This window comes from Fulvia fulva, chromosome 1 (assembly GCF_020509005.1).
Source record: "Fulvia fulva chromosome 1, complete sequence".
Classification (NCBI taxonomy): domain Eukaryota; kingdom Fungi; phylum Ascomycota; class Dothideomycetes; order Mycosphaerellales; family Mycosphaerellaceae; genus Fulvia; species Fulvia fulva.
Window position 1 is genome coordinate 1,405,560 of NC_063012.1, and position 23,518 is coordinate 1,429,077.

Below are 23,518 nucleotides of genomic sequence, written 5' to 3' on the forward strand. Positions count from 1 at the left end.
CATTACTAACACGGGCATCATGGTGGCCTATCTAGTGTGAGAATCAGAAGATGTTCCGAGTGAATGCCGCTTCGTCCGAAGAGGCAGAAGCCGATCGAGCTTCGATTGATGCCGAGCTTTTGATGACTCCAAACACCCCAAACAGCACCAGGGAACCCCAACGCTATCTGTTGATGCAGTGGCGGCATGGTCTCCAAGCACTCCAAAGCGAGCTGGCAATTTGATGGTAATTGATTGAACTTCAATGGAAAGGGGCCCGGGGTGTCGCTCGGGGAAGTGTGAAGGCACGGGAGGATCTCTGATCGGCGTCATCAGCATCGAGACTGCCTTACGTACACGCCTGCTCTCCCTTCGCGTATGTACATGTACTCGGTGATATACCACAGCTATACATGTAGTATCTTAGGCAACAGGCGAGCGCAACGACCCGCACAGCAGGACTACAATGGAGACTAGGTGGTAACCGCTCACGGTCAATACGCAACACAGTCGGCGAAGGTCAATCAGACAAGCATTCATGGATGGAGATCTTATCACAGCGGCAGCTTCGTCTGTCGGCTCAAACATCTTCGCGATACTCTCGATAGTCACCATCGCACTGCTTGCACTGCTGGTGATACGACACTACCTCCCCCTCCGAAGCACGCCAGGCTATCTGCTCGTACCCGTCTTCCTGGCCCTCGCGCTGCCATGCAGCATCATCCTCCTCGTCCCCATCGATCTCGCCTCAGCCGCTGGCGATGAAGAAACTCGTACAAGAGGCGTCTGGCTACCGGAGCGAGTCAACCTGGTCGCATGGAGGATAACGTACTGGCTCACGTTCATGTTGACGTGGTTCATCCTCCCTCTACTGGGCGAGTACTGCGATTCGGGATACCGAGAAACGAGGAGTCGGGTGATTTACTCGCTGAGAGCGAACGCGCGATACCAATTGATAGTGCTGGGCACGGCGGTCGCTGGGTTGGTATACTTTATATGGGAGAATGGCCTCCACGTCGCTAGCATAAAGGGACTAGTGATGGCCCTCGCCTACGCATGGGGACTGGTCCTTGGTCTGGCGCTCATGGGGCATGGCCTTGTAGCACTACCAAGAAGGCTCTATCGCAATGCCAATGTGAGTGAGAGACTACGTCAGCTTCAATCACAGGCACCGAAATTCAACGATGGTCTCGAGGAAGCTACGGACAAGCTTGATGAGCTGGAGCGCACCGTGGTGCAGCTGAAACGCCACAAAGGTGGCGCATCTTCTGCGCAGCAAGAGTGGATTGACGAGCTTGCGGATACATCAACACTACCAGAGCTGAGGCCAGGCATGACTGCCGCCATTCAGGCCACGAACCCGAGCATTCCTGCGGTCGTGACGGATCGTTATCTTGCAGACCTCACACGCAAGCTCAAGCGGGCGCGGCACCGTAAAGCGAGATTCCAAGACGAATGGAGCAATCTCTGTCAGCAAGCACAAGATACTCAGACCATTCTGGATTCTGCCTTATCGAAGAAGCTCGACTTTGGCCGCAAACAATCTGGAGAAGGAGGCATTCTCGGCAAGCTCGTAGTACTCACTCCAACTATGCGATACTACCTACATGCAAGCATAATACCTTACCTTCGCATAGGTGTCGCCGGTATACTCGGCGTGGCATCCATACTCATCGTCTGGAGCGAACTAGTAAAATCACTTGCTCCTTCACTCTCCGTCATCGGCCTAACAGTTGTGCACGGAAACAAAGTCAACTTTGGAGGACAACTGATCGCGGCAGCCTGGCTGTTATACATGGACACCACTGCTCTGTACGCAATATCAGACGTGAAGGTCTGGGGCAACCGCGCACTAGTCAAACGCCAAACCTACGCCGAGAGTGCAACCTGGTACAGCCTCCAAGTCGCCAAACTTACAGTCCCGCTCTCCTACAACTTCATCACAATGATGCCACCAGCTGTGTACAAGGAAACAATGTTCTTCAGATTCCTCGGTCAACTCATCAACCTCACCCCCCTGGGCCAAGGATTTAGCGCATTCTTCCCGTGTTTCCTAGTGATACCTGTCCTCGCGACTCTTTTCAACCTTTACGGCAAGACTAAGAGTTGGTTCGGCTTTGGCGTTCTCGAAGACGATAGCGAGGACAACCCGTCTGGGTTTGGTACAGGTGGGTGGCGCGAAGGAAAAGCGCTCATTGATCGCGAATTGCAATCCCGCGGTTCTGGGGCAAATCTTGGTCTCGCGAGTAGGGGCGCTTCACTGGACCAGGAACGAGGCACGGCAGGCGCCTCTGCACCACCGAGACGCGTCGCAGAAGATCAGCGGGGACGAGAGCAGTATCGTGACGAAGGGATTCGAGAGGCGAATAGACAGTTCAACGCCATTACCAACCAGGAAGAAGACGACCAGGGTGACAGTGCGCGGCATTTCTACCAGGACTTTGGCGAACGCGTTCGCAATACGTTCGATACTGTTGATCAACCAGAGTGGATCAGGAACATTGGAAGTGCCTGCAAGGCCCCGAAATGGATGCAGAATGATTCGAGAGATGAGAATGGAGGCTCTGCCCTGTCGAAATGGTTTGGAGGCCGTGCTGAAGACGGTAGAGTAAGGCTATAGATTTTAGAACAATTTTCTGCTCTCGGTCGTGTACTCTCTATCTATGATCATGATACAGCTCGTGCCGTGCTGCTATCTATTGCTGCTGATGCTGATACTGATGCTGTTGTGGTTGTTGATTCGCCGGAGCCGCACCCAAAACCCATCCAAGCCCACTCGCTAAACCACCACTAACAGCATTAGCCACCATATCCCTCTTCCTAACCCTAGACTGCTCATCGCTAGGACTAATCGGCCGGTCGCTACTCAGACTGCCAGTGGACTCGTGCATACTCCGCTCCTGCTCGCCAGAACTCCTCGCAGCGTTGCGAAGCGGGAACGCACCCTTGCTGAAAGCCTGTGCAACATTTCGTGTAAGGTCGAACATACTAACGGGAGCGTCGTTGGGATCCATATTGGAGGCGCCCATTCTCCCCATCTCCCGTCGTTTCTGGTTGAGGATCAGTTCGGGCTGCTCGCCGGATACTGTGAAGTTGCCAGGGAGCGCGCTTGATGCTCCTCCTCCACTGATACGCTTGTCTGCGCGGTCGTCGAAGTCGTCTTCGGCTTGTTGTTGGGATTGTTGGAGGGTTGTCATTTCTTCTTCGCAACGACGCCATGCTGCCAGGATCTCGGTTAGTGATGAGACGGGTGCTAGCAAGAGTGCTAGCGATAGCAGTTCTGTGCGCTGCTCGAGGCGGCGGAGGGTAGGTGGTGATGCTGTGGCACCACGGTAACGCCCTGCTAGGAAGGCTGCTCGCCATGATATGTCGTCGTCGCTGAGCTCGTTCTTCCCGCGACTCGAGCTCTTGCCGTGGCCGGGCTTCTGCGCTGCGCTGTCTTTCGTTCTAGGCGCGTCGATGTCGGCGCCAGGGGGAGTCAGTCTGTTGACGATGTACGAGTAGGCTGTCTCGAAGTCTTCTTCTCGCAGAGATGCTTCGATGGCCATGAAGATGACTCTGCGCTCCGCGTCCTTGATTCGCTTGCCAAGAGCTTCTACTGCCGTCTCATGCCCACCTGCCGCAGTGGCTGTTTCATCATCTTGATCGATCAGCCCAGCTGAGACCAGATTCCGAGCAATGTCGATGAGATCGTCCAACTTTGTGTAGCTGCGCGGATTCTGCTCGAGGACCTTGTCCACAAGGGACAGTGGATCCTGACTAACTCGGATGCTGACAGGCTGGAACGGTACGCCGTGCTGAAGGGTTAGAGAGTAGAACGACAGCGCGTGTGTTGCCGCAATGAGAGCCGAAGCCTGTGAAAATTGCGTACTGTTCGGAAAGTACTGTCGAAAAGCGGTAATGCTGCACTCACAATCAGTGGGGACAAGTCTTGATGTCACTGCATAACTCACATATCATGGGCCTTCTTGACACCACCTCTGTTCTTGTTACCATTTGACGCGCTGTCATAAGATTCCATAACCTTGTCGAGCACCACACGTTCAAAGCGGGCTGGCGGCAGACAACCCTTCGAATCGTCGTTGAACTGGAGCTTGATTGCCAATTGATAGCCTGTTGCTCACCTATCGTCAGCGTTCGCTTACTCCTTGCAATCGCGATTTGTCTTCCTCAAGGACTATGAATGGAAAGCTGAGGTCTTTATCTTCCAAGCCACCGAGTGCATTGGTATTCTGGACTGGGTCTACATCTTCCACTGGCCAAGACGTAAGTGCGATGCTAGCATACAGGAGACGTAGAGAATATGTCAAAGGAAAGGAACCCGGCATCGGGAAACGATTGGTACACTTACAGCTGGTCTCAGTGAAAGCTTTGAGCATCTCCTCCTCAAAGTCGTCTTTCTGAATCTTGCCCAATACACCGGCACCAGCATCGGGATTCTCCGTGTCGGCATCGATGCCCCAATTCCAGAGCCACAGGAGCTTTGCTCTGTCAGACATCCATTGCGCGTCGTCTTTCCGAGATCCAGTCTTGGTTAGATGTCGAAGGATCTTCTTCAACACATCGAGCTGCTCTTCCGCCGATGCATAGAAGTGTAGTTTTGTGACATTGACCAGAGACAGTGGATATCCTAGACCGGAGAACTGGTAGGCACTGTAGACCATCATCTGCAGAAGCATATACGTCTCCACCCTTGGCGTGGTCAATGGATGTTCGGATCGCAACAGTGCCTCAGGAAACAGGTCGGCCACGGTCTGCGATTGCTCCAGTTTCGTGGCATGTCGCTCGACCTTGGGCAAAGAGTCTACGCTGGAAGCAAGATCCGGTGGTGGAACAAAGTCGAGAAGTTCTGCCAGTTTGGCTAGAACATTGTGTGCCCTGCGAACGGTCTCCGGAGTGTCGTCTTGAGCGGCGTAACAGCTAGCGAAAGCAGCCTGTGCATACTGCAGCTCGAGCTTTTGCTGCTCGTCTTCATCGAGATACTGGAATCCTGCGCGATCATAACCTCCAAGATCGATATCCGCAGGACCGTCCCAGTCGTCGACTGCTTGCGAGACAATGTCAAAGTTCTTGACTGCGTGCTTGACCAACCACTCGTACATGTACTCCCAGTCATGCCCAGTTCTGTCCCCATACTTGACGCCGTCGAGACGTATCTTTCGCACACCTTCCGACATCTTGATCACTTCCTCACTAGCATCGTGCTGGTCATGATCCAGGCGCCTCCGTTTCCGCTCTGTATGGCCGTACATCCACGGCCCAACCAAGCTCTTGACATCACGGCCTACATGCTCCTTGTCCGGTAGCCTGGTCGCCTGTTGTGTGTTCGTCGCCGATGCCCTTTGCAGCAAAGCTTCCACGCCATCTCTCCCGCTGAGTTTCTCGAAGTCGGCTAATGACATCGATCGTGTGTCGTCGTCCGGGTAGTACTCGAAGCTCATTCGCAGCAGAGGAAGCACGACGGAGATGTACCACGTGCGTATGAAGGGGTTGCGGTCCATGAACGGCTCAATCAGGGCGGGGACCAGGCTGAGCAAGCCCGTCTCCGAGTCGATGCGGTACGCACGATGGCACACGAAGCGCGTGAGAAGATCCTTGGGCGCATGAGGCGGAAAGTTCGTTGGCAGGATGGGCAACAGGTGCAGCTTCTTGACCCGCTTCTCCGCCTGCTCGTTGCTAAGTTGGGCCACAGGTGCTGTGTTGACGTCCACATCTTCGCGTTCGGTGTCGATGTATAGGCGAGAGGCGACTTCTCCCACATAGCCAGTGTATTCGTGAGGGTCAAGGGCTTCGGGCAGGGATGTTAGGAGTATTCGCAGAACCAGTTCTGGATCGAGCGCATCGGGGCGGGTGGGCGTGAAGGAGTGTAGGGCCTTGATGTTCGACTCGGTGGCCAGGTGGACCGTCAGGAGCACACATTGTGCTGGCGTCAAGTCCTTGATCTCCATGGTCGGGGTCGCGCACGATGAGACATGCGAATGCTTAGGAAAGGTGAAGTGCAGAAGATTGTGTTGGTCATGAACCTTGATTGAGGTTCAAGCTGTCCTACGTATTATCTATTCTACGGATTCAACTCCGATCCCGGATTTTGTAGATCAATTGCACACACTGGTGCTGATACACATGTTGTTGATACATCTAGAACTGTCCCTCTGTATTGCCTGAACCCATTGACCGACTACCACTGCTGCCCGCTTGGATAGCGCCAATGATGCCGTCGAGGTACTGTGCGCCACTCCATTTCTGATGCGTCAACACATCCACGCCTGCTTCCTTTTCTCTCCGTTGCACAAGGTCGACATATGCCTTCATGCCGTCTGTCCTGTACGCTTTCGCCAGCTCGTGTGAGATGGTAGCGGTGCTGTGCAGGCCTGCCAATGAGATGAGCTGCAGCACGAATCCATGCTTCGCCAAGTCCCAGATGAAGTTCTTCAAATCTGCGTCGCTGAAGCCGTGTGCAGACCAGTTGAAGCTGGGGGAGAGGTTGTATACGAGCTTCTTGCCTGGATACGCCTCTCGGATCTCCTTGGCGAAACCGGCAGCTTTACCGACACTCGGATCGCCGGTCTCAAGCCACAGAAGATCGGAGTAAGGCGCGAAAGCGATCGCTCGCTTGGTGGCTGCGTCCAGGCCAGCTCTGTAGTGATAGAAGCCCTCACGAGTGCGTGGTGTGTCCCAGTTGAACACTACTGGGCTCCCTGCCACCTCCGCTGCTGCTTGTCTGCGCTTATGGAGGGCCATGTTTCGGTTCTCTTGCGTCTGCTTGAGATATGCCTGGGCATCTTTGCCTGCCTTCTTGATGTGATCCACAGCGGCTTCATCAAAGGTGACGAGCTTGTGCTTCTTGACCCATTCGGCCTCGTAAGCATCGATCTCAGGCCCTGTCGCGCCTTCTTGCTCCATCATTTGCAGTGTTTCGGCCAGAGGTTCGACATCTTCAGTAACGCCAAGTATGTATTCGTGGTCCCGTGCATCGATGGCAGAACTAAGGAGCTTCCCACTTTCACTATCGGTACGAGCAATGACGAGGTTCTCGCATCCCATCAGATCCCACTGGTATCTGGTCGCTACCAGACGGTTGATGTGATCGCCGACCGGGACCAGAACCTTGCCTGCCAGATGCCCGCACTTCTTGCCGCCGTGAAGCTGGTCTTCGAAGTGTACAGCGGCTGCACCGTTCTCTGCGAACAGCTTCGCCAGCTTCAGCACGGCACTCAGTCCACCATGACCTGTGTCACCGTCTGCTACAATAGGACGGAGATAGTCGACGTATGGAGTCTTCTTGCGTTGCTCAGGTGTCATCTTCAGCCTGGCGTCGAAGTGTTTCCGGTCGTGCAATTGCTGGGCTTTGAATAGACGTTGGACTTGGTTCGGTACGGTGTTGTAAGGGTAGTCGCCAAAGTCTGGGCTGACTTCGTTGGTCGTCGTAAGTACCGAGGAGCATGCCCACCCAGAGACGTAGAGGATCTCTTGGTGTGGTGCTTGCTGGGTCATTTGGACAGGGTCGATAGCACCCACTGACGAGACAACAGATGTTAGTTACTACTCGCGATTGGGTCGGATTCTGGTGATACGAACTTGTATGTACAGGCTTTCCTTCGGCATTACGTTCCTCCAGAAGATCGAACAGTTTTCTTGCTGTCAGGCTCGAAGGATAGACCTGCTGTAAGGTCCCACGCTTGCTAACAACGTCTTCCGGTGTATATGGCCGCTTGATGCCCTTGTATCTCGGGCTCGCCCACCATTCTTTGACCTGTTGTATCTGCTGGTCGTACAGCTCTTGCTCTGCATCTGGCTTTTCCGACTCTTTAAGCAATTGAAACGACTCGGCAGGAGAGGTCGATGGGAGCGGCGGTTGGACGGGTGCTAAGCTGGACGCCATGTGCGCAGCTCCATATGAGATTGTGCGAGGTACCAGCTGTGTCGCGACAGGTTGACGCAAGCAGCGCTGTTGTTGTCGCAGCGCTCGGGTGGCCGATCGATACATGTCGGTTATTCGTAGATGTACTGCTGGACTATGCGATGGGAAGAAAGTATATGGAGTTCTTGAAGAGAAGTGCTTCGAGCTATCTTTCCATGCTTCCTGTTCACATATATGATCGTATTTTGTAAGCACAACTGCCCAAGAGCCCGATTACCGCTCCGAATGAACAGAGTAACGTGGCAAAGGGTTTGTTATGGTCGTCGCTATGGTTGTTGTCGTCGTCTCAAGAGCGACATCGGCATCCACGGCTGGTGAACTTTCCCCAGCATGTATTCCCAGCAAGCGTTCGACCTCGGTTATGACGATGTGGTCCAAGCTAATGCAGGACAACCTGGAACAACAGCTTGAGCCGAGAAAGAATTAGGATACTCGCAAGGAACAATTCGGAAGGAAAAGACATACTGCTGTCCTCCGCCGCGGCTTAAGATCAGTTTTTACCGTCCAGCAGCTTTGATCCATCTCCTTTGAACCACCGCCCTGCTTGACCCTGCTCCATCCACCCCACTGCAACCATGGCATTGTCCGCTCGCACTGCTTCACGAGCTCTGAAAGCTTCCAAGGTAGGCATCGACGCGGAGGCACAATAAAACATTGCTGATGTCTGATTCAGCTCCAGCAGAGCGTTCCTACCATTTGCAATGCCTCCCGAAGCTATGCCACCGCCGAGCCGGATCTCAAAGAGACGCTCAAGCAGATCATCCCAGAGAAGCGAGAGCTGTTGAAGAAGGTCAAGGCCCATGGCTCGAAAACGATCGGCGAGGTCAAGATCGAGAACACCCTAGGTGGCATGCGTGGCCTGAAGGCTATGGTATGGGAAGGCTCGGTGCTTGATGCCAACGAGGGCATCAGGTTTCACGGCAAGTCGATCAAGGACTGCCAGAAAGAGCTGCCAAAGGGAACGACGGGCTCCGAGATGACACCTGAAGCTATGTTCTGGCTGTTGCTCACCGGTCAGGTTCCAAGCACAAGTCAAGTACGTGTGCTCAGCAGGGAACTTGCAGAGAAGGCACAGCTGCCAGCTTTTGTGAACAAGATGCTCGACGACTTTCCAAAGGACTTGCACCCAATGACACAGTTCGCATGTGCTGTGTCTGCCATGCAATACGAGAGCAAGTTCGCAAGAGCGTATGAGCAAGGTCTGAACAAGGCAGACTACTGGGAGCCGACCTTCGACGACTGCATCAACCTGCTTGCCAAGCTGCCAACGGTCGCTGCCAAGATTCACCAGAACGCATACTGTGGCGGTGGTGCTTTGCCTGGAGAGGTTGAACTCGATCAAGATTGGTCGTACAACTTCGCTGCTATGCTTGGTAAGGGTGGAAAGGAGAACGAGAACTTCCACGACCTGCTCCGATTGTACTTGGCTCTGCACGGTGACCATGAGGGTGGTAACGTTTCCGCTCACACCACACACTTGGTCGGCTCAGCTTTGTCTGATGCATACTTGGCCTACTCAGCCGGTCTCCAAGGCCTTGCGGGACCACTGCACGGTTTGGCCGCACAAGAAGTGCTCCGCTGGATCCTGCAGATGAAGGACCACATCGGCACCAACTTCAGCGACAAAGACATTACAGACTACTTGTGGAACACGTTGAAGTCTGGCCGTGTCGTGCCAGGTTACGGTCACGCTGTTCTGCGCAAGCCAGACCCACGCTTTGAGGCTCTGATCGACTTTGCCTCAAGCCGCAAGGAGATCGCAGACAATCCGGTCTTCCAGTTGGTAAAGCGTAACAGCGAGCTTGCACCAAAGGTGCTCACCGAGCATGGAAAGACCAAGAACCCATTCCCCAATGTCGACAGTGCTTCTGGTGTACTTTTCCACCACTACGGCTTCCACAACACCCTCTACTACACAGCCACATTCGGTGTCAGCAGAGGTCTGGGTCCCCTCGCGCAGCTCATCTGGGACCGAGCACTTGGACTGCCAATCGAACGACCAAAGTCGATTGACCTGAAGGGCCTGCTGAAGCTTGCGGAGGCTTAGATGTAGAAAGCGATACTGTATAGTGATATGATGACACGCACTTGGTTGAGAACGAGGCATCTCGCGATTGTAGCTTTCTTTTTTAACAGTCCAGACAAATACCATATAGACCTCTTGATCCCTGCGCTCGCGGAAGCACGTGACACGCGAAACACCCCTCCAGCTCGTTTCGTCCACCAAATAAACATCTGGGGCAACTTCTTGAACTCTGCTGCGGTGCATACATATCACACGACAGTCCTCCATCAACCACCGCCACGAGCACTCCCCTCGGCGACCGACCGCGCAGACAACACATTACGAACGGCAACATTGCGACATCCATCAGCGGGCCACGATGGCAGAGTCAAGGTAAGGCTACTATCTCAACGGCGAGGGGTCGTCTGCGGCGGTCATCGCGGGCACGGAGTGAAGATCGCGTACACGGTACTGACAACGCGATATAGGCAAGAACTGCTGGCATGGCTGAATAGTCTGCTCAGCCTCAACTTCACCAAAGTTGAGCAGTGTGGTACTGGGTGAGTCGCAATCATGATATCCCATCCCAGCGCTTAAACAGCTTCTGACACCCTACAAACAGTGCCGCACTATGCCAGATCTACGACTCCATCTTCCTCGATGTACCCATGGGCAGGGTCAAGTTCAACGTCTCGGCCGAGTACGCATACCTCGAGAACTTCAAGATCCTCAGCAACACTTTCCGCAAGCACCATGTCGACCGACCGATTCCCGTCGAGCAGCTCGTTAAATGCAAGATGCAGGACAACCTGGAGTTTCTGCAGTGGACAAAGAAGTACTGGGATCAGTACTACCCTGGAGGCGATTATGATGCGGTTGGAAGAAGAAAGGGTCAAGGAGCCGCTCCTCTGCCACCCACAGGCAGCCGCACATCGACAGGCGCAGGTGCTGCACGACGGCCGGTAGGAGGTGCTGCAGCAGCCCCTAGAGCTAGCAGCAGACAAGCCGGTGGTCCAGCTACCGCTGCGCTTCAGCAGAAAAACGCCGAATTGGTGGAGACCGTACAAGGACTGGAGCGTGAGCGCGACTTCTACTTCAGCAAGCTACGAGATATTGAGCTGCTCATCCAACAGGCGATGGAGGCCGACCCGTCGTTAGAAGAGGATGAAGGCAGTCTGCTGAAGCAAATACAGACCATTCTCTACTCCACCGAGGTAAGTTTTTCTGCGCGCGCAAGTCAGCCTTTCTTTCGATATGCTAAAACTTCGTACAGGAGGGCTTCGAGATTCCCGAAGGTGGCGAGGAAGCCGCTCTCGAGGAAGAGACATTCTAGGAGAGCAGACGCCGATGTACCGAGTCGGTCGCCACGATACCTAGTCAGCATCCGGTCTTACAACGCGTACCATCATGCAGTCAGTGCAGCGTGTGGTACTGGCTACAACGCGTTTGATTTACGTGAGGTTTGAAGTAGGCGAAGCCTGGACGGTTTGAGACGACAAAGCCTCGATGAAAGCGATTACAGCGGCGACGCGACCTTTGAAGAAAGTGATTACAGTAGCGATGAGATGCACTTCAGATGATACCACATGTTGCTTGAGATGGAGCATGCTAGTGCATTAGCAGCATAGCACGAAAGATTACCAATTGCAAAGATGAGAAGACACCTTGATCGGCTTGGAAGCGCTTCACAACAGAGACTGCCCAACTCGAAAGCAAGCTAGTGGGACGTACTGTCAACAACAGGCTGCCGAGCAGCAAAGCTCGAATACGTGTGGTGATATAACTATGGTCCACATCCGTCCGACACCACTGCTCCAGATCCCAGCCTCAACACGCAATGCCATGGCAGGACAATCTACTTGCCATAGTGCTCATGCACATATCCAGCATCAGAATACAACGCCGGTGCTCCATGGCTACTCTCCTTCAACGAAATGCTGTAGCTCGGCGGCGCATTCCTCCTACGTCTCCGTTCGCCCAAAATCACCGACGCAAGGTACGACAACCCCATAATAGCCGCTATCACAGCATATGCTACCTTCCCTCCCTGAGATACATCGCCCGCCAAGCGAATTCCTAAACCTCCATTGATAATCCCCAGAACGATCGCAATACGTCCGATGCTGAGATGCCCGTAGGACCAGGCCGTGCGGGTCTCGTGCTTTTTGAAGAGTTTGTGGTGCAGGAGTCCGGAGAGGGGTTGGATGAGGAGTAGAATGAAGAGCGCGATGCCGATTATGGGGTGTGAGTTGCTTGTCAGGTCCATTTCTGTGGCGTAGTAGATCCCGAGGCCGAAGGCGATGATGTAGATCATGTAGCCAAGTAGCTGACAGGCCGCGTGCACCCAGATCAAGCCCGTGAAGCTAGCGATTCGGATCAGGATGCCGCCGGTGGGGAAGAGGGCGAGGAAGGCAAGCGATGCTAGAACACCGTGGGCGAGGATGATGTTGTTTGCTTTTTGGTAGTTGCCGCCGAAGGGAACGCCGGCGTTCTTGAAGCTGGCGCTGCTGCTGCTGCCGTTACCGCTGCCGTCACCGGGCTGTGAGTTGGAAATGGATCCATCTTCGTTGACGCAGGCTTGTGCCTCTTGGCGCTTGTCGTTGTTTGAGCCGCCTCGCCAAGGGGCATTGGTGGGCCACGAGCCGTAGCCTGAAGGAAAGCAAGATGCCGCCCAGGTAGGACGAGCTGTTGGCCAGGCGGCGGAGAACTCGGTAGGATACGCGGTAGGACAGCCTTTTGCGTCTGCGTTGGACCCAGTCGCAGTCAACGATGCCAGCGTCGCTGTGGCTGCTGCGGTTCCCGCGCAGGGTGGTAAGGACGTACTTCCGGTACCAGTACCAGAGCCAGAGCCAGAGCCAGAGCCTGCCATGAACGGGTTCGCACTATCGCCACCCTTTGCGCTCGCAAGATTCCATGAGAAGGGAGATGCACCATCATGCTGGCTAATACTTGCATCCAGATCATCCGTGTTAAGCGCTTCGCCCTTCTTGTATGCGTAAATCCACTGGCTGCTGTCAGAGCTGAAGTCCATGCTCCCACCGGACCAGCTGTCACAGTTGCTGCACTTGACGTTGGCTGTCATCATACCACCACTCACACCCGTCCCATCCAGAACAGTGATTTGTGCATTGGTATCATGTTGTGGCTCGACATGTCCGGTTCCCAGTCTTGGCGAGAGGGTAACGTTCGTGCCATCGGCGTTGGTGTACATTATGAAGATGTTCGAGCCGCTCATCCTGGAGCCCTGTCCCAGAGATACCCATTGGTAAGTCGTTGGAGCTTTGAGCTGGAAGAAGATGTCGCCAGTTCCAGACGAGGCAGTGGCCTCAGGGATGTTGAGTTGGAAGCATATATCTGACTCTGGACAAGTCTTTGCCGGCGATTGCGCGGACACGATAGGAACTGTTCAGGTATCAGCATGTGCTCAACGCCAGATCTAATAGTACATTGCACATACCCAAGCTCAATGCTGTCAATGCAGCGACGAACGACTTCATACTTGCTGGACAAGAAGCCAAGAATCTGGGATGAAGCGTAAGTGCCTTCAAGCAATGATCAAGACAGTAAATCAACCGTGGTGCCAGCCACTAACACCTAGCTGCCGTTACACAGAAGAGGAAGGAGGTCAGGGTGTCAAACAAAGCGGCGAGAGAGCGGCAGACCTGGACCTGCGTCAAACTATAAGTAAACCTACATTCCGCAGCAGTTCGTGCCACCGCAAGGAACACCGCCGGTTCACGGTGATTAGTGTATAGATACGATCGCTCAGCCTTCCATGGCTGCCAATATCCGTCCCCAGCCAACCCGTCGTCTTGCGAGAGGTAAGCAGTGGCAGTATAGCAGCGTATAGGTAGCGACCGATGTAGCGCGCTCGTGTAAAGTGAGGAGAGCCGAGATTGGAAGTGTGTGCTGCGTCTGGTTCGCGAACGGTTACACGAACGCCATGCAGCGCCGAACGCGCGTCCAAAATGTCTGGAGATTGACCGAGCGTGCGATCGGATTAAGGCGATTCGTGGTCGGGACCGGTGTACATACAGACATCTTCTTTTCTCTGCTGCTGATGGTCGATGGCGTGGAGGTTGGATTGCAGTTGTGCAGATGGAGGTAGGAGTGGTTCGGGTGATCACTTTCACTTAATTGGTCAACGTCTTTGGTCTATTTCTGGTTCAAGGCATGCTATTAACACATGGCTGGAGCGATGTTCTTGTGCACATTTACGTTCGAGACCTGGAGTGTACCTGTGAAGTGCAGTCTTGTCTGTGCCACAAGTCGAGAAACATGTCCACCATCAATGCGTACTTCATGCTGCAAGTGGTAGTCAAGCTTTCATTCAATTGCGTTGACCATACTACTGTACTGAAACACATGTCCTTCGCTTTGCTGAGAATGAACGCCACCCTCCTGCAAATGTGCCGACAGACCTTCATGTCGTCAGCATATCGCTGATGGACACACAGCCCAGTGTGCGTGTGTGTGTGTCAAAGGATCATTCTAGGATCCGCCGAGTGCTGGGAAAGCAGACTGGTCCTGGGCGTTGAAACCGCCGCGTGGGGCGCCACGGTCACCGCGAGGTGCTACCCTAGAGTCGCCACGGTCACGGTCGCCACGGCCGCGTCCATCTCGTCCACCGCGATCGCCTCGGAATTCACCCCGGCCACCGCGTCCTCCGCGTCCTCCACGGCCGCCGCCGCGACCACCACGATCACCAGAGTCGGCAGATGCGTAGTACTGGCCGTCGAGGGTGACACGCTCCTTCTTCTCGCCGATCTCCTTCGCCTTCTTGGCCTTGCCGCCGGTTGCAGCAATGAAGTTCTCCTCCTCTGGGTCACGGGCGAATGCCTTGCCTTCTGGGAACTTCTGCGCGGATCCCTCGTTTGGCTTGCGGACGTTCAGACCACCGCCGAGTGCTAAACGCTTCTCGGCTTGTTCGGCAAGGTACTCGTCGTAGGACTTGGTCTTCTCTTCTGGCTCGGCTGCGGCCTCCTCGCCAACAGTGCCATCTGGTCCGTTGGTAAAGGCTGGGTCCTGGGCGCCAGTGTCGGGTGTGAAGCCAGCATCGTCCTTGACCTCAGCGTTGGCAATGGCCTCACCGGCCTTCTCGTCGGCCCACTCAGAGTTGCCGTCCTCACCACCCCATCCGTGAGCTGCCTGCTTAGCTTGCTCGCTGTGCGTGGTGTTAGTCGAGACCATTGGTCAAGTGAGAGATTGCACATACCCAATGCCAGTGTGGCTGTGACGGTCGTCGCGTGGTGCGTTGCGGCCACCTCGACCTCTCGCGCGGCCATCACGTCCACGGCCACGACCCTCGCGGAACTCACCAGCATCTGTAGGCAAGTTAGAGTTGCTCGAGACAATGTACAGGCTTTGTGTTACATACCCCTAGTGCGGTTGGAGTGACGGTCGTTGCGGAGACCATCGTCACGGCGGTCGGCACGGTTGTTTCCACCAGCTACAGCATGTTGTCAGCATACATGTCTAATGCCCAATATGTCCTCGCACGGCATTGGTGACATGTGACCAAGTGACACACGTCGTCCTCCACGCCATACATGTAGTGTGTGCAAACGTACCGACATCGCCTCTGTTCAACGTCTGGTGGCTGCCACCTCGTCCTCCTCCTGCAGGTCTCGGTGTGTCCTTTGCTGGTCCCTCGGCGCCGGCATTGCGCTTGCCAGTTCGCTGGACAGGCTTGTCGATGACTTTGGTAGGTGGTTCTGGCTCCCTGTTGGGATCGAGCTCCGGGTCGTTGCCTGAGTTTAGTGTGAGTACGTGCGACCTTCGCTTTTCATCGGACGGGCGTTGTAGAGCATACCCAGGAGCTCGTATGCGTTCTGTTGCGAGCATATCAGCCATCGAATTCTCCTCTCCGCAGGTTTGCCATTGGTCGCATGACCCCTTGGTCTGCCGTCACGGCGACCGCCAGCGCGTGCAACATACCTTGCTTACAATCGCGCTCATGTTGTCTACAGTCACGAGCTGGTACGACACATTATGTCCTGCAAAGTGAGACTGTTCGGGTGTGAGGTCGAACAAGCCAATTCCGCACGAGAAGAATTGGAAGGCGCTTGGCATGGAAGGTGCGTTGCTGTGGGGAAAAGCTGTCGGAGCCTGAGGCATTCGCATTATCGCAGGTCTTTACACTCTATACATTAACCACCGCCTTGACTCTGCACATTCGCTTCCTCTCATCACAAGTACACGCTGGAGTCATCAGAATCATGAACATGCCGCATTCCACGCTGTCTTGCCGAGAGCTTTCAATCATCCTTCCATCACAAAACAAAACTTTCGAGTCCACCTTTTTGAATCCCTGACAACGCCTATGGGTATTGCTGCCCCTGAGAATGCTCCAACCGTCAGAGTCATTCCTCATACGCCTTCGCTATGCTTCGCCCGAACGCTACAACCAGCCGCTCATTGGCATCCCATCCCATCCTGACCCGCGGGTCCATCTGCGGTCCTGTTCATCTGTCGGACACATGAGTTTGTGATCCTTCCTGCAAACTCCTAATTTCGTCATGGTCGAATCATTACCTGTGGCCGTGCGGATCGTAAGAGTATGCAGTCGGATAGTGCATCGATGCAGACAGGCCAAACGGATCAGCGTCGAGCATGGGATCACTTGAATCCACATCGTAGTGTCCATCTTGAGCATTGGGATGGCTCGTTGGCTGCATCATTGACTGCTGTTGGTCATGCTGCACTCCTGGTGGCGCCTCGTAATACGCCCCATGCTGTTGGCTTTGGGGATGATCAAACTGTGACGGGTAGGTGCCTTGAAGTCCTGGCGATTGAGTGCGATCGACTTCTTCAGGTTCTGTGTCGTCGAGCATCGATCGCGAATGTTGTGTATCGTACTCCTGGTCTGCATTCACAAAGTCAACCTAGGATGCACAGTTCTGTTGGAAGGCGAAAGGGAAACTTGCCGAGCTGATCAAAATGTTTCTGAAATGGGCTAGGGTAGAATGCTGATGCTGCTTGCTGCCCAGCATGGCTACCCGTCGTGGCTGGCAAGGACTGTGTCATGCTACTCTGGCTCCCAGAAGAGATACTTGACAATCCACTTGTACTGCCCTGGTAGTTTGAGGGCGGCGGTCGCTGCGGTGGCCGCTGTGGTCCTCCAGACTGTTGTTGTGCTTGGTAAAATGCTTGGTTAGGATGCTGCTGCTGCGGCGGACGACCGAATTTCTGTAAATGCTGTGCTTGTGGCTGAGCGAGTACAGCAGAGGTGGGTGGGGTCATCCCACCTTGACGCATAGTCATCGGCGACCTCGTCGACAATTGCGAGGGCGATGAGGCGTGTGACGAGGGCGTTGGATGGGCATGGGGCGATGTGGTGGCAAAGTTGATGTCCTGATTCGATTGACCAGGCGCAAGCTTCGGTAAGTAGTTATGTCCAGATCGCCGAGCCTGCTGTCGTTGCAATGCCGTCCTTTGCAACTGAGGCTGAGGAGGCACGCTAGGGGCCGGATGCATGAAGCCAGGCCCGAGCACGGGGCTTCCAGTTTTCATCTGAAGTTCGGTTTGCACATCGATGCCTGACATAGTCAGTACACAAGCTTACGCGATTGTCAGAATGACCTACCCTTCTCCAGCAGGATCCTCTCGAGTAACGAGTTTTTGTACCGTAGCATGAGACACTCATCTGCAGCAGTTCGATGGCTTTGCTGGAGACTAGCGAGCGTTTCCTCATTCTGCTTGATGGTTGCCTCCAGCTGCTTGATGTACTCCGTCCGTCGTTCCCGAAAGGCGGCCTGTGCTTGTCTATTCCTCTGCTTTCTCTCCTCGGACGTTGCGTAGATCTGGCAAAGACATCAGCATCGATCTTACATAGCGGGCCATGATATGCGTATTACAGGCTTGCGTCCGCCTTTACGTTTCTGGGGTTGCGCGGGTTCCTGGGATGGTTCTGCGTCTGCTTCGCGCTCCGGGGTGGATTCGATGGAACTTGGAGTGCCCTCGGCGGCTGGCTCGATCTTGGAAGGCGCTGCCATATCGCCTTCCAGAATATGACTATCTCCCATCTGCAGGTACCCGGATAGAAGCGCTGCCCAAAGCCAGTTAGAGCTGCAATGAGGCAACGCTAAGATTTGCAGCCAGAGAGACGGGCCAGGCTCTTGGGCTGGGAGAGAAGGCAATTGGTAATAGGTTTAGCACAAAGAAAGATAACCTTGCAGAGCGAGGACGGTGAGGTAAGAGTTTGGGTAATCTAAACTGGTCAACGAGAAGAGGAGCGGCGCAGACTGCAGTGCGGTCACGCGGATAGCTGAGGCGCGAGACCGGCCGTCAAGAAGCAGGTGCTAAGAAAATTCTTTCCAGAATCCAGCGTAGCAACTGCACCCAGCCGTGATTTGCCTTGGCCCACCAGAAATCCCATCGGTGCCTGGCTGTCAGGTATCGTGAGGTTGCAGTCGTCGTCGGCGCCAGAGCCATCGTTTGATCCCGCTCACCTTCTGCGTCGTCTCCGCACGATGCAGCATCATGATTGCTGGAAACGAGGTAGCAACAAGCTCGCCAGACTCGTGGTAAGCAAGGATGGGCCTGATCCTGCTCTCGATATGCCTGCCGATACGTTGCACAAGCGACAGTCTAGAACGCTAGCATAAACACCTGATGCACTCGGCTTTCCCGGTCCGCTGAATCGCGAGTTTTCTAAAAAAAAATTCAGAAAATAAGATATAACTTCGTAGTATAGTTAGCTAGATACGAAGATACAAATTTCTAGAAATATAGAACTAATAAGTTATAGATCTATCGATAATTGAAGTTTCGCAATATTAAATACACTATAACTAGTAGGAGTTATAGCTATATATACAAAAGTTTGTCGTAAATTATCGACGTCGATAAGCGCTAAGACTTTGCTATTCTTTGCTCTCAGGAAAATAGACTCTTAGTCGTTATATAGTATTTTAAGGCACGTATTCGATAAGGTATATATAGGCGAGCATTTTAGTATATATATCAAGTTACTATATATAAGTTAAGCGCTTCGTTATTGCCTAATATACTGTTTTGTTTAAAACGTCGCGGTTTAACGCGACGATCGAGGAAGCCGAGTGCACTAGGTGTTTATGCTAGCGTTCTAGCCAGAGCTGGCATGAGCAGCCAGTAGTGTGGCGCTGATTCTCCAGCATCTCCGTTTCTCCGCACGCCTTGTGCTGGAGCAGTAGCAAGGTGCATTGTCATTATTCTTCATCTAAACATCAACAACATGGCATAGTGTGCATAGGCTCACGAGATGCTCATTGGTGAGTTCCAGCGTCAAGCAACGTATCCTCATCAATGGTGCGAATCACCTCGAAAACCGCGCGTATCCCGTAACAAGCTCAGTGTTGGGTTGCTGCAGCAGGGAAGAGAATTGCAATAAGGTATGTCAAGAGCCATCACGAATGGCGCAGCTCATAGGCATAGGCATACTCACAGCGTGACAACAATGCCATGGCTAATTGCCACGGGCTGTAAGCAACAGCGATCACACTGATGATACATTTACTCTTGTCCTGCACATTATTTGCCGATGTGCATGACATCTATATGTCAGCTTCGCCTGTCGTACATTGAACTGACAAACGTCCAGCTGGAATGATCTAACATACCGGAGTAAGGCACGTTCCGGGACCAGGCAGGAGCCGACTCAGGTATGGCATGGTTACTGTCTTTCACCACCAACAGCGACTTCTCTTCGGAATCGATTGACACGGCACCTGCTCCAGCTCTGCTTTCAACACGTATAGCATGGCAAGCATGGCAAGCATGGCAGGCTATGCAGTCCGTCCAGTTTCAACGAGCATTCTCGATGATTGTAACGTAAATCGAAGCGACTCGCAATGTCGAATCGACCACACATCTCGAGACCCATACCTGCTCCATCGACATCTTCGCTTCCGCCTCTTCCCCCGCCTCCGCCTCCACCAGCACCACCTCCGCCAACAGAGCCAGTGTCACAGCCAGAGTACCAGGCATCGGAGCAGATACCATGGATGGCCACACTTTCCCGGCCTCTGTCCGACATTCGCGAGCTGAGCGAGCCAAGTCTCATGGACAACAAGATGTATCGAGGAGGCGCAAAGGTCAGGCATGGTCGAACAGAATCTCAACAAGGAAGCTCATCCAAGTGGAATGAACCGCGCAACGACTCGCTACAGCGACAGCAATCTCTCAAAGCGATGGTCAAGAAGGTAACGAAGCTATCGCCTGGAGGCCTGCAGCCGCCCGATGGACCATCGTCGTCGTATAGCAGCACTCTGGAGCAGTCCAGCCTTTACACTATCCCTCAATCGAGCGTGCCTCGAAGATCATCCTCGCAGACCTACTCGCAGCCGCAACGGCAGCCCAAATCGATGAACAGAAACCCATCTTTGCAGAAGAAGACTAATGCGCCGGCGCTGGCATCAAATAAGGGGTTTTCGATCCCGAACCATGGAGCTAGCCAGTCGCCCGTGAAGGAAGCCGGTCTGAGGCTGGACCCTATCACGGCAGATAAAGCGAGGCGCATACCATCACAGACACATGTTCGAAGCCCACATCCGACAGATATCCTGGACTTTCCATCATACCGTCACCCGAGGGTCAAGCTGGAGTTGCAGATTTCTGCGCCTGTTTTTGTTGGCGGTGGTAGCGTCGAAGGGTACGTGAGGGTGATTGTGGATGACAACCAGCAGGTAAAGAAACGGCACTCACTCGGAATTGCTGCTCTCTCTGTGGACTTGCTTGGATTTGAAGAGGTCGACGACAGCAGAAGGTCAACATTCCTAGCGCTTGGCACAGAACTCATCGACAGTAATCACCCACCCCCTCCGATTATGGCACAGGCATCCAGTGCGGTGTTCGTGGCTGACAAGTTTTGGTCGATGCTACCATCCTGCTCGGCTTTACCATTCATGATCAGTCTACCCCTGGACACTGGCAATCCGACATTCCAGTCTAAACATGCTAGCATCCGCTTTCTATTATCGACGACAGCGCTGATCAAAGATTCAAACAAGCACTATCGAGTCAGGACGTCCCAGGATATCAACGTAATACCGACCTACGATCCAGAAAGAGCACTCATGTCACTCCCAAGTCCGCTGACAGCGTCGGATGAAGTCAATATACCACGAAGCGCTGGGGCAGAGAGCGTGAAGCTCACCGCCGGGCTGCACAGGCAAGTATGGGTCAGTGGGAGCAGCATCTTTGTCGATGTGCACATTGCAAATAAACATCGAAAGCCAATCAAAAGGCTGGAGCTCACTCTTGAACGCGACATTCTCAGCTACAGGCACGCTGCACCTGCTGCTTACGGTAGACTGGCCAGCCAAGATCGCATTTTCGATGACAAAGAACGGACAGTTCTGGCGAGGTCAACCTTCAAGGCCGGCACTGTTGGTTGGCATGGAGTCGAGGCCCATACATCTGATACTAGGACATGCGAACTGGAGCTTCCACGTGGACACGCCAACATTCGATGTGGGAAATACTTTGAAGTGCGCTACTTCTTGAATATCGCAGCATCACTGTCGACTGCTAAGTCGATCTCAGTACAGCTCCCGATTGTGCTCATCCACATGAACTCTCTGGATGTTGTGCCGAATTCAGTTGCACAGGTGGCTGCTGCCATAGAGGAGAAGCGAGTCCACCGGAGACTGAGCGGCTCTAGACCTCGCAAGGATGGCGTACACTCCAGACAGCGGTCGCTATCATCACCAGCTCGAACGACTGACGTTGGACATCAGCACTCGTACGCACAAGGTCGAGCTTTCGCCGCACCCCGCCAGCAGTCACTGGATAGACAGAAAGAATACCGAGCCGAGATGGATGACATCCGACACGTGCTCGACAAATCACCGCGGAAGCACCCACCACAGTCCAAGCAAGCTTTCTCCATCAGGAAGATGACAAGTGATCTAAGTCTTCTCTCCCTACGGCTCGCGGAATTGAGTGCCGACACTTTAGGAGTGTTTGGCGACATTTCTTACCAGACACCTCCTACAAACCGCGGTGGCCACAACTTTGAAGAGGCGCCAGGCCTACGAGATCGATTGAAGCGAATCGGTAGCCTGGACTCTGTCCGCAGCAAAAAGTCCGCGTTGGCCGAGAGAGCTAAGAGGTTCAATGACCAGAACATCAAACCAAAGCTGGCAATGGCGAATCAGTCGAATCTTGCACCACATGCGCTTGGCCTCACAACAAGTACTCGACAGGTCAGCTCAGACATGCCTAGCGAGCGCTCCACATCTGCGTTGAGCTTCCGTGACAAGCTCGATCGTAGTCGATTCGAGTTTCAAGCTGTTCGAAGGAAGGCGAGTGGGAATTTGAAGCAGAGGAGTGTCGAGTGGTTGGAGCAGAAGTTGCCGAACGGTGGTGGTAGGAGGGATGTCGGGGCTGTGGGATGGATTTGAGGCATGAGTGTTCTGCAGAGATAGTGTTAGCATACACGTCGATCTAGTCGTTGGATGGAATGATGCTGGTTTTGATGTCTGTTCAGTCAGTCTTCCACCGGCGTAAGGTACCGGTGCGAGGGATGTAAGGGATGAGGGTAGACATGAGCAGCGACTTCCTCAGCAGTCTTCTCTTCTGCGGCTCATCGATCTTGCCAGATCACATTAGCATTCTGCCGCAGCACTGCTTTGCTTCCATGTTTGTTCCTCGCTAGCAAAGGCACATACACTGCCGCCTGTATGAAAGTCACGGGATCCGGCGCAAAAGACCAGGAACGATCACATCACCATCCAAACCATCCACAAAAGACACTCACCCAAGTCTCGGGCATCACATCAGCATGTCTCACATTCACCAGACTGATACTGTCATCGCTCTAGCCTCGCAGTGGGAAGTGGAGGTAACGTGAAAGAAAGCGGCTAGGGATCCACGAACAGGGCAGATTGATGGACCCGCACCACCCATGCTCACTTTTGATGAGGCAGGAAGCAGGCACGCACGTCGCTTGTTTGCTCGACGGGCCTAGAAGCGTTGCGGACGGGCGATGTCGTCCAAAGAGGTTGATTCTCCGCGCGCTATATGAATCGCTCTGCTGGAAGCGATGTCGTGAGATGTGATGTGATGAGGTTGGGTAGAGGAGTGGCGGCCGTGGTTTGGGTTGGTTTGGGTTGTTCGGGAGGGGGTCCGATGGAGGGTGATGCGAGTGATGGCTTTGGTTTCAGCACTTCAGCGAGGTGTGTGAGATGTAAGATGGGATGAAGAAGATGTCGGTTAGGTGTGCTTTATGTCTTGCGTTGCACTTCTCCGGTGTGAGGCAGGACGGACAAGAGAGATGCTGATGATGAAGAGTCGGATGTATTTGATGATTGGCAGGGCCTGCGGTTTTCATTGCCGGTGTAGCACGAACTCCACCAGCTCGTCCAAAGCGGCCATACTTCTACTTAGCGTGCTGGCTGCCCGGCTGCCGGCTGCCGGCTGCCCTCGACCTCGCCAGCCGACTTTGCCTGACCTGGACTTGGACTTTCCCCCTCGACCTAAGGTTGTCATTCACACACAGCTGTGCTACCACCACACACTCGCGCGCGCTGGAGGAGGCTGCGAGTTGTCGTTGTCGTTGTTTCTACGGTGCAGCCAGACTGCCGTACAGTATTCACCAGCAGCGCAGCGAATCCACCGCCAATCCCACTAGT

At 53.9% G+C, this 23,518-nt stretch overlaps 9 protein-coding genes across 9 annotated transcripts; 4 read left to right on the plus strand and 5 right to left on the minus strand.

The window, feature by feature from the left end:
- Window positions 1-517: 517 nt before the first annotated feature.
- Window positions 518-2,599, plus strand: CLAFUR5_00330 (LMBR1 domain-containing protein 2 A; the record flags this gene model as incomplete). The annotated part of the gene is made up of 1 exon (XM_047899478.1): window positions 518-2,599. One exon carries the CDS (start codon window positions 518-520, stop codon window positions 2,597-2,599), a length of 2,082 nt encoding a protein of 693 aa, XP_047755728.1.
- A 76-nt stretch (window positions 2,600-2,675) lies between these two features.
- Window positions 2,676-5,927, minus strand: CLAFUR5_00331 (uncharacterized protein; the record flags this gene model as incomplete). The annotated part of the gene is made up of 4 exons (XM_047899479.1): window positions 2,676-3,882; window positions 3,933-4,066; window positions 4,125-4,234; window positions 4,331-5,927. The coding sequence occupies 4 exons, from the start codon at window positions 5,925-5,927 to the stop codon at window positions 2,676-2,678; spliced, it is 3,048 nt and encodes a 1,015-aa protein (XP_047755729.1).
- A 190-nt stretch (window positions 5,928-6,117) lies between these two features.
- On the minus strand, window positions 6,118-7,966 carry CLAFUR5_00332 (Methylisocitrate lyase, mitochondrial; the record flags this gene model as incomplete). Its single annotated transcript, XM_047899480.1, has 2 exons — window positions 6,118-7,496; window positions 7,558-7,966. The coding sequence occupies 2 exons, from the start codon at window positions 7,964-7,966 to the stop codon at window positions 6,118-6,120; spliced, it is 1,788 nt and encodes a 595-aa protein (XP_047755730.1).
- Window positions 7,967-8,475: 509 nt separating this feature from the next.
- On the plus strand, window positions 8,476-9,947 carry CLAFUR5_00333 (2-methylcitrate synthase, mitochondrial; the record flags this gene model as incomplete). The annotated part of the gene is made up of 2 exons (XM_047899481.1): window positions 8,476-8,523; window positions 8,580-9,947. The coding sequence occupies 2 exons, from the start codon at window positions 8,476-8,478 to the stop codon at window positions 9,945-9,947; spliced, it is 1,416 nt and encodes a 471-aa protein (XP_047755731.1).
- Window positions 9,948-10,284: 337 nt separating this feature from the next.
- Window positions 10,285-11,238, plus strand: CLAFUR5_00334 (Microtubule integrity protein mal3; the record flags this gene model as incomplete). The annotated part of the gene is made up of 4 exons (XM_047899482.1): window positions 10,285-10,298; window positions 10,394-10,465; window positions 10,528-11,119; window positions 11,179-11,238. The coding sequence occupies 4 exons, from the start codon at window positions 10,285-10,287 to the stop codon at window positions 11,236-11,238; spliced, it is 738 nt and encodes a 245-aa protein (XP_047755732.1).
- A 522-nt stretch (window positions 11,239-11,760) lies between these two features.
- Window positions 11,761-13,402, minus strand: CLAFUR5_00335 (Cytochrome b561 and DOMON domain-containing protein; the record flags this gene model as incomplete). Its single annotated transcript, XM_047899483.1, has 2 exons — window positions 11,761-13,307; window positions 13,363-13,402. The coding sequence occupies 2 exons, from the start codon at window positions 13,400-13,402 to the stop codon at window positions 11,761-11,763; spliced, it is 1,587 nt and encodes a 528-aa protein (XP_047755733.1).
- A 994-nt stretch (window positions 13,403-14,396) lies between these two features.
- On the minus strand, window positions 14,397-16,028 carry CLAFUR5_00336 (uncharacterized protein; the record flags this gene model as incomplete). The annotated part of the gene is made up of 6 exons (XM_047899484.1): window positions 14,397-15,069; window positions 15,121-15,229; window positions 15,283-15,354; window positions 15,476-15,655; window positions 15,718-15,736; window positions 15,843-16,028. 6 exons carry the CDS (start codon window positions 16,026-16,028, stop codon window positions 14,397-14,399), a joined length of 1,239 nt encoding a protein of 412 aa, XP_047755734.1.
- Window positions 16,029-16,435: 407 nt separating this feature from the next.
- CLAFUR5_00337 (uncharacterized protein) lies at window positions 16,436-17,929 on the minus strand (the record flags this gene model as incomplete). Its single annotated transcript, XM_047899485.1, has 4 exons — window positions 16,436-16,770; window positions 16,832-17,443; window positions 17,491-17,707; window positions 17,762-17,929. 4 exons carry the CDS (start codon window positions 17,927-17,929, stop codon window positions 16,436-16,438), a joined length of 1,332 nt encoding a protein of 443 aa, XP_047755735.1.
- A 1,806-nt stretch (window positions 17,930-19,735) lies between these two features.
- CLAFUR5_00338 (uncharacterized protein) lies at window positions 19,736-22,288 on the plus strand (the record flags this gene model as incomplete). Its single annotated transcript, XM_047899486.1, has 1 exon — window positions 19,736-22,288. The coding sequence occupies one exon, from the start codon at window positions 19,736-19,738 to the stop codon at window positions 22,286-22,288; it is 2,553 nt and encodes an 850-aa protein (XP_047755724.1).
- Between the last annotated feature and the right edge of the window lie 1,230 nt (window positions 22,289-23,518).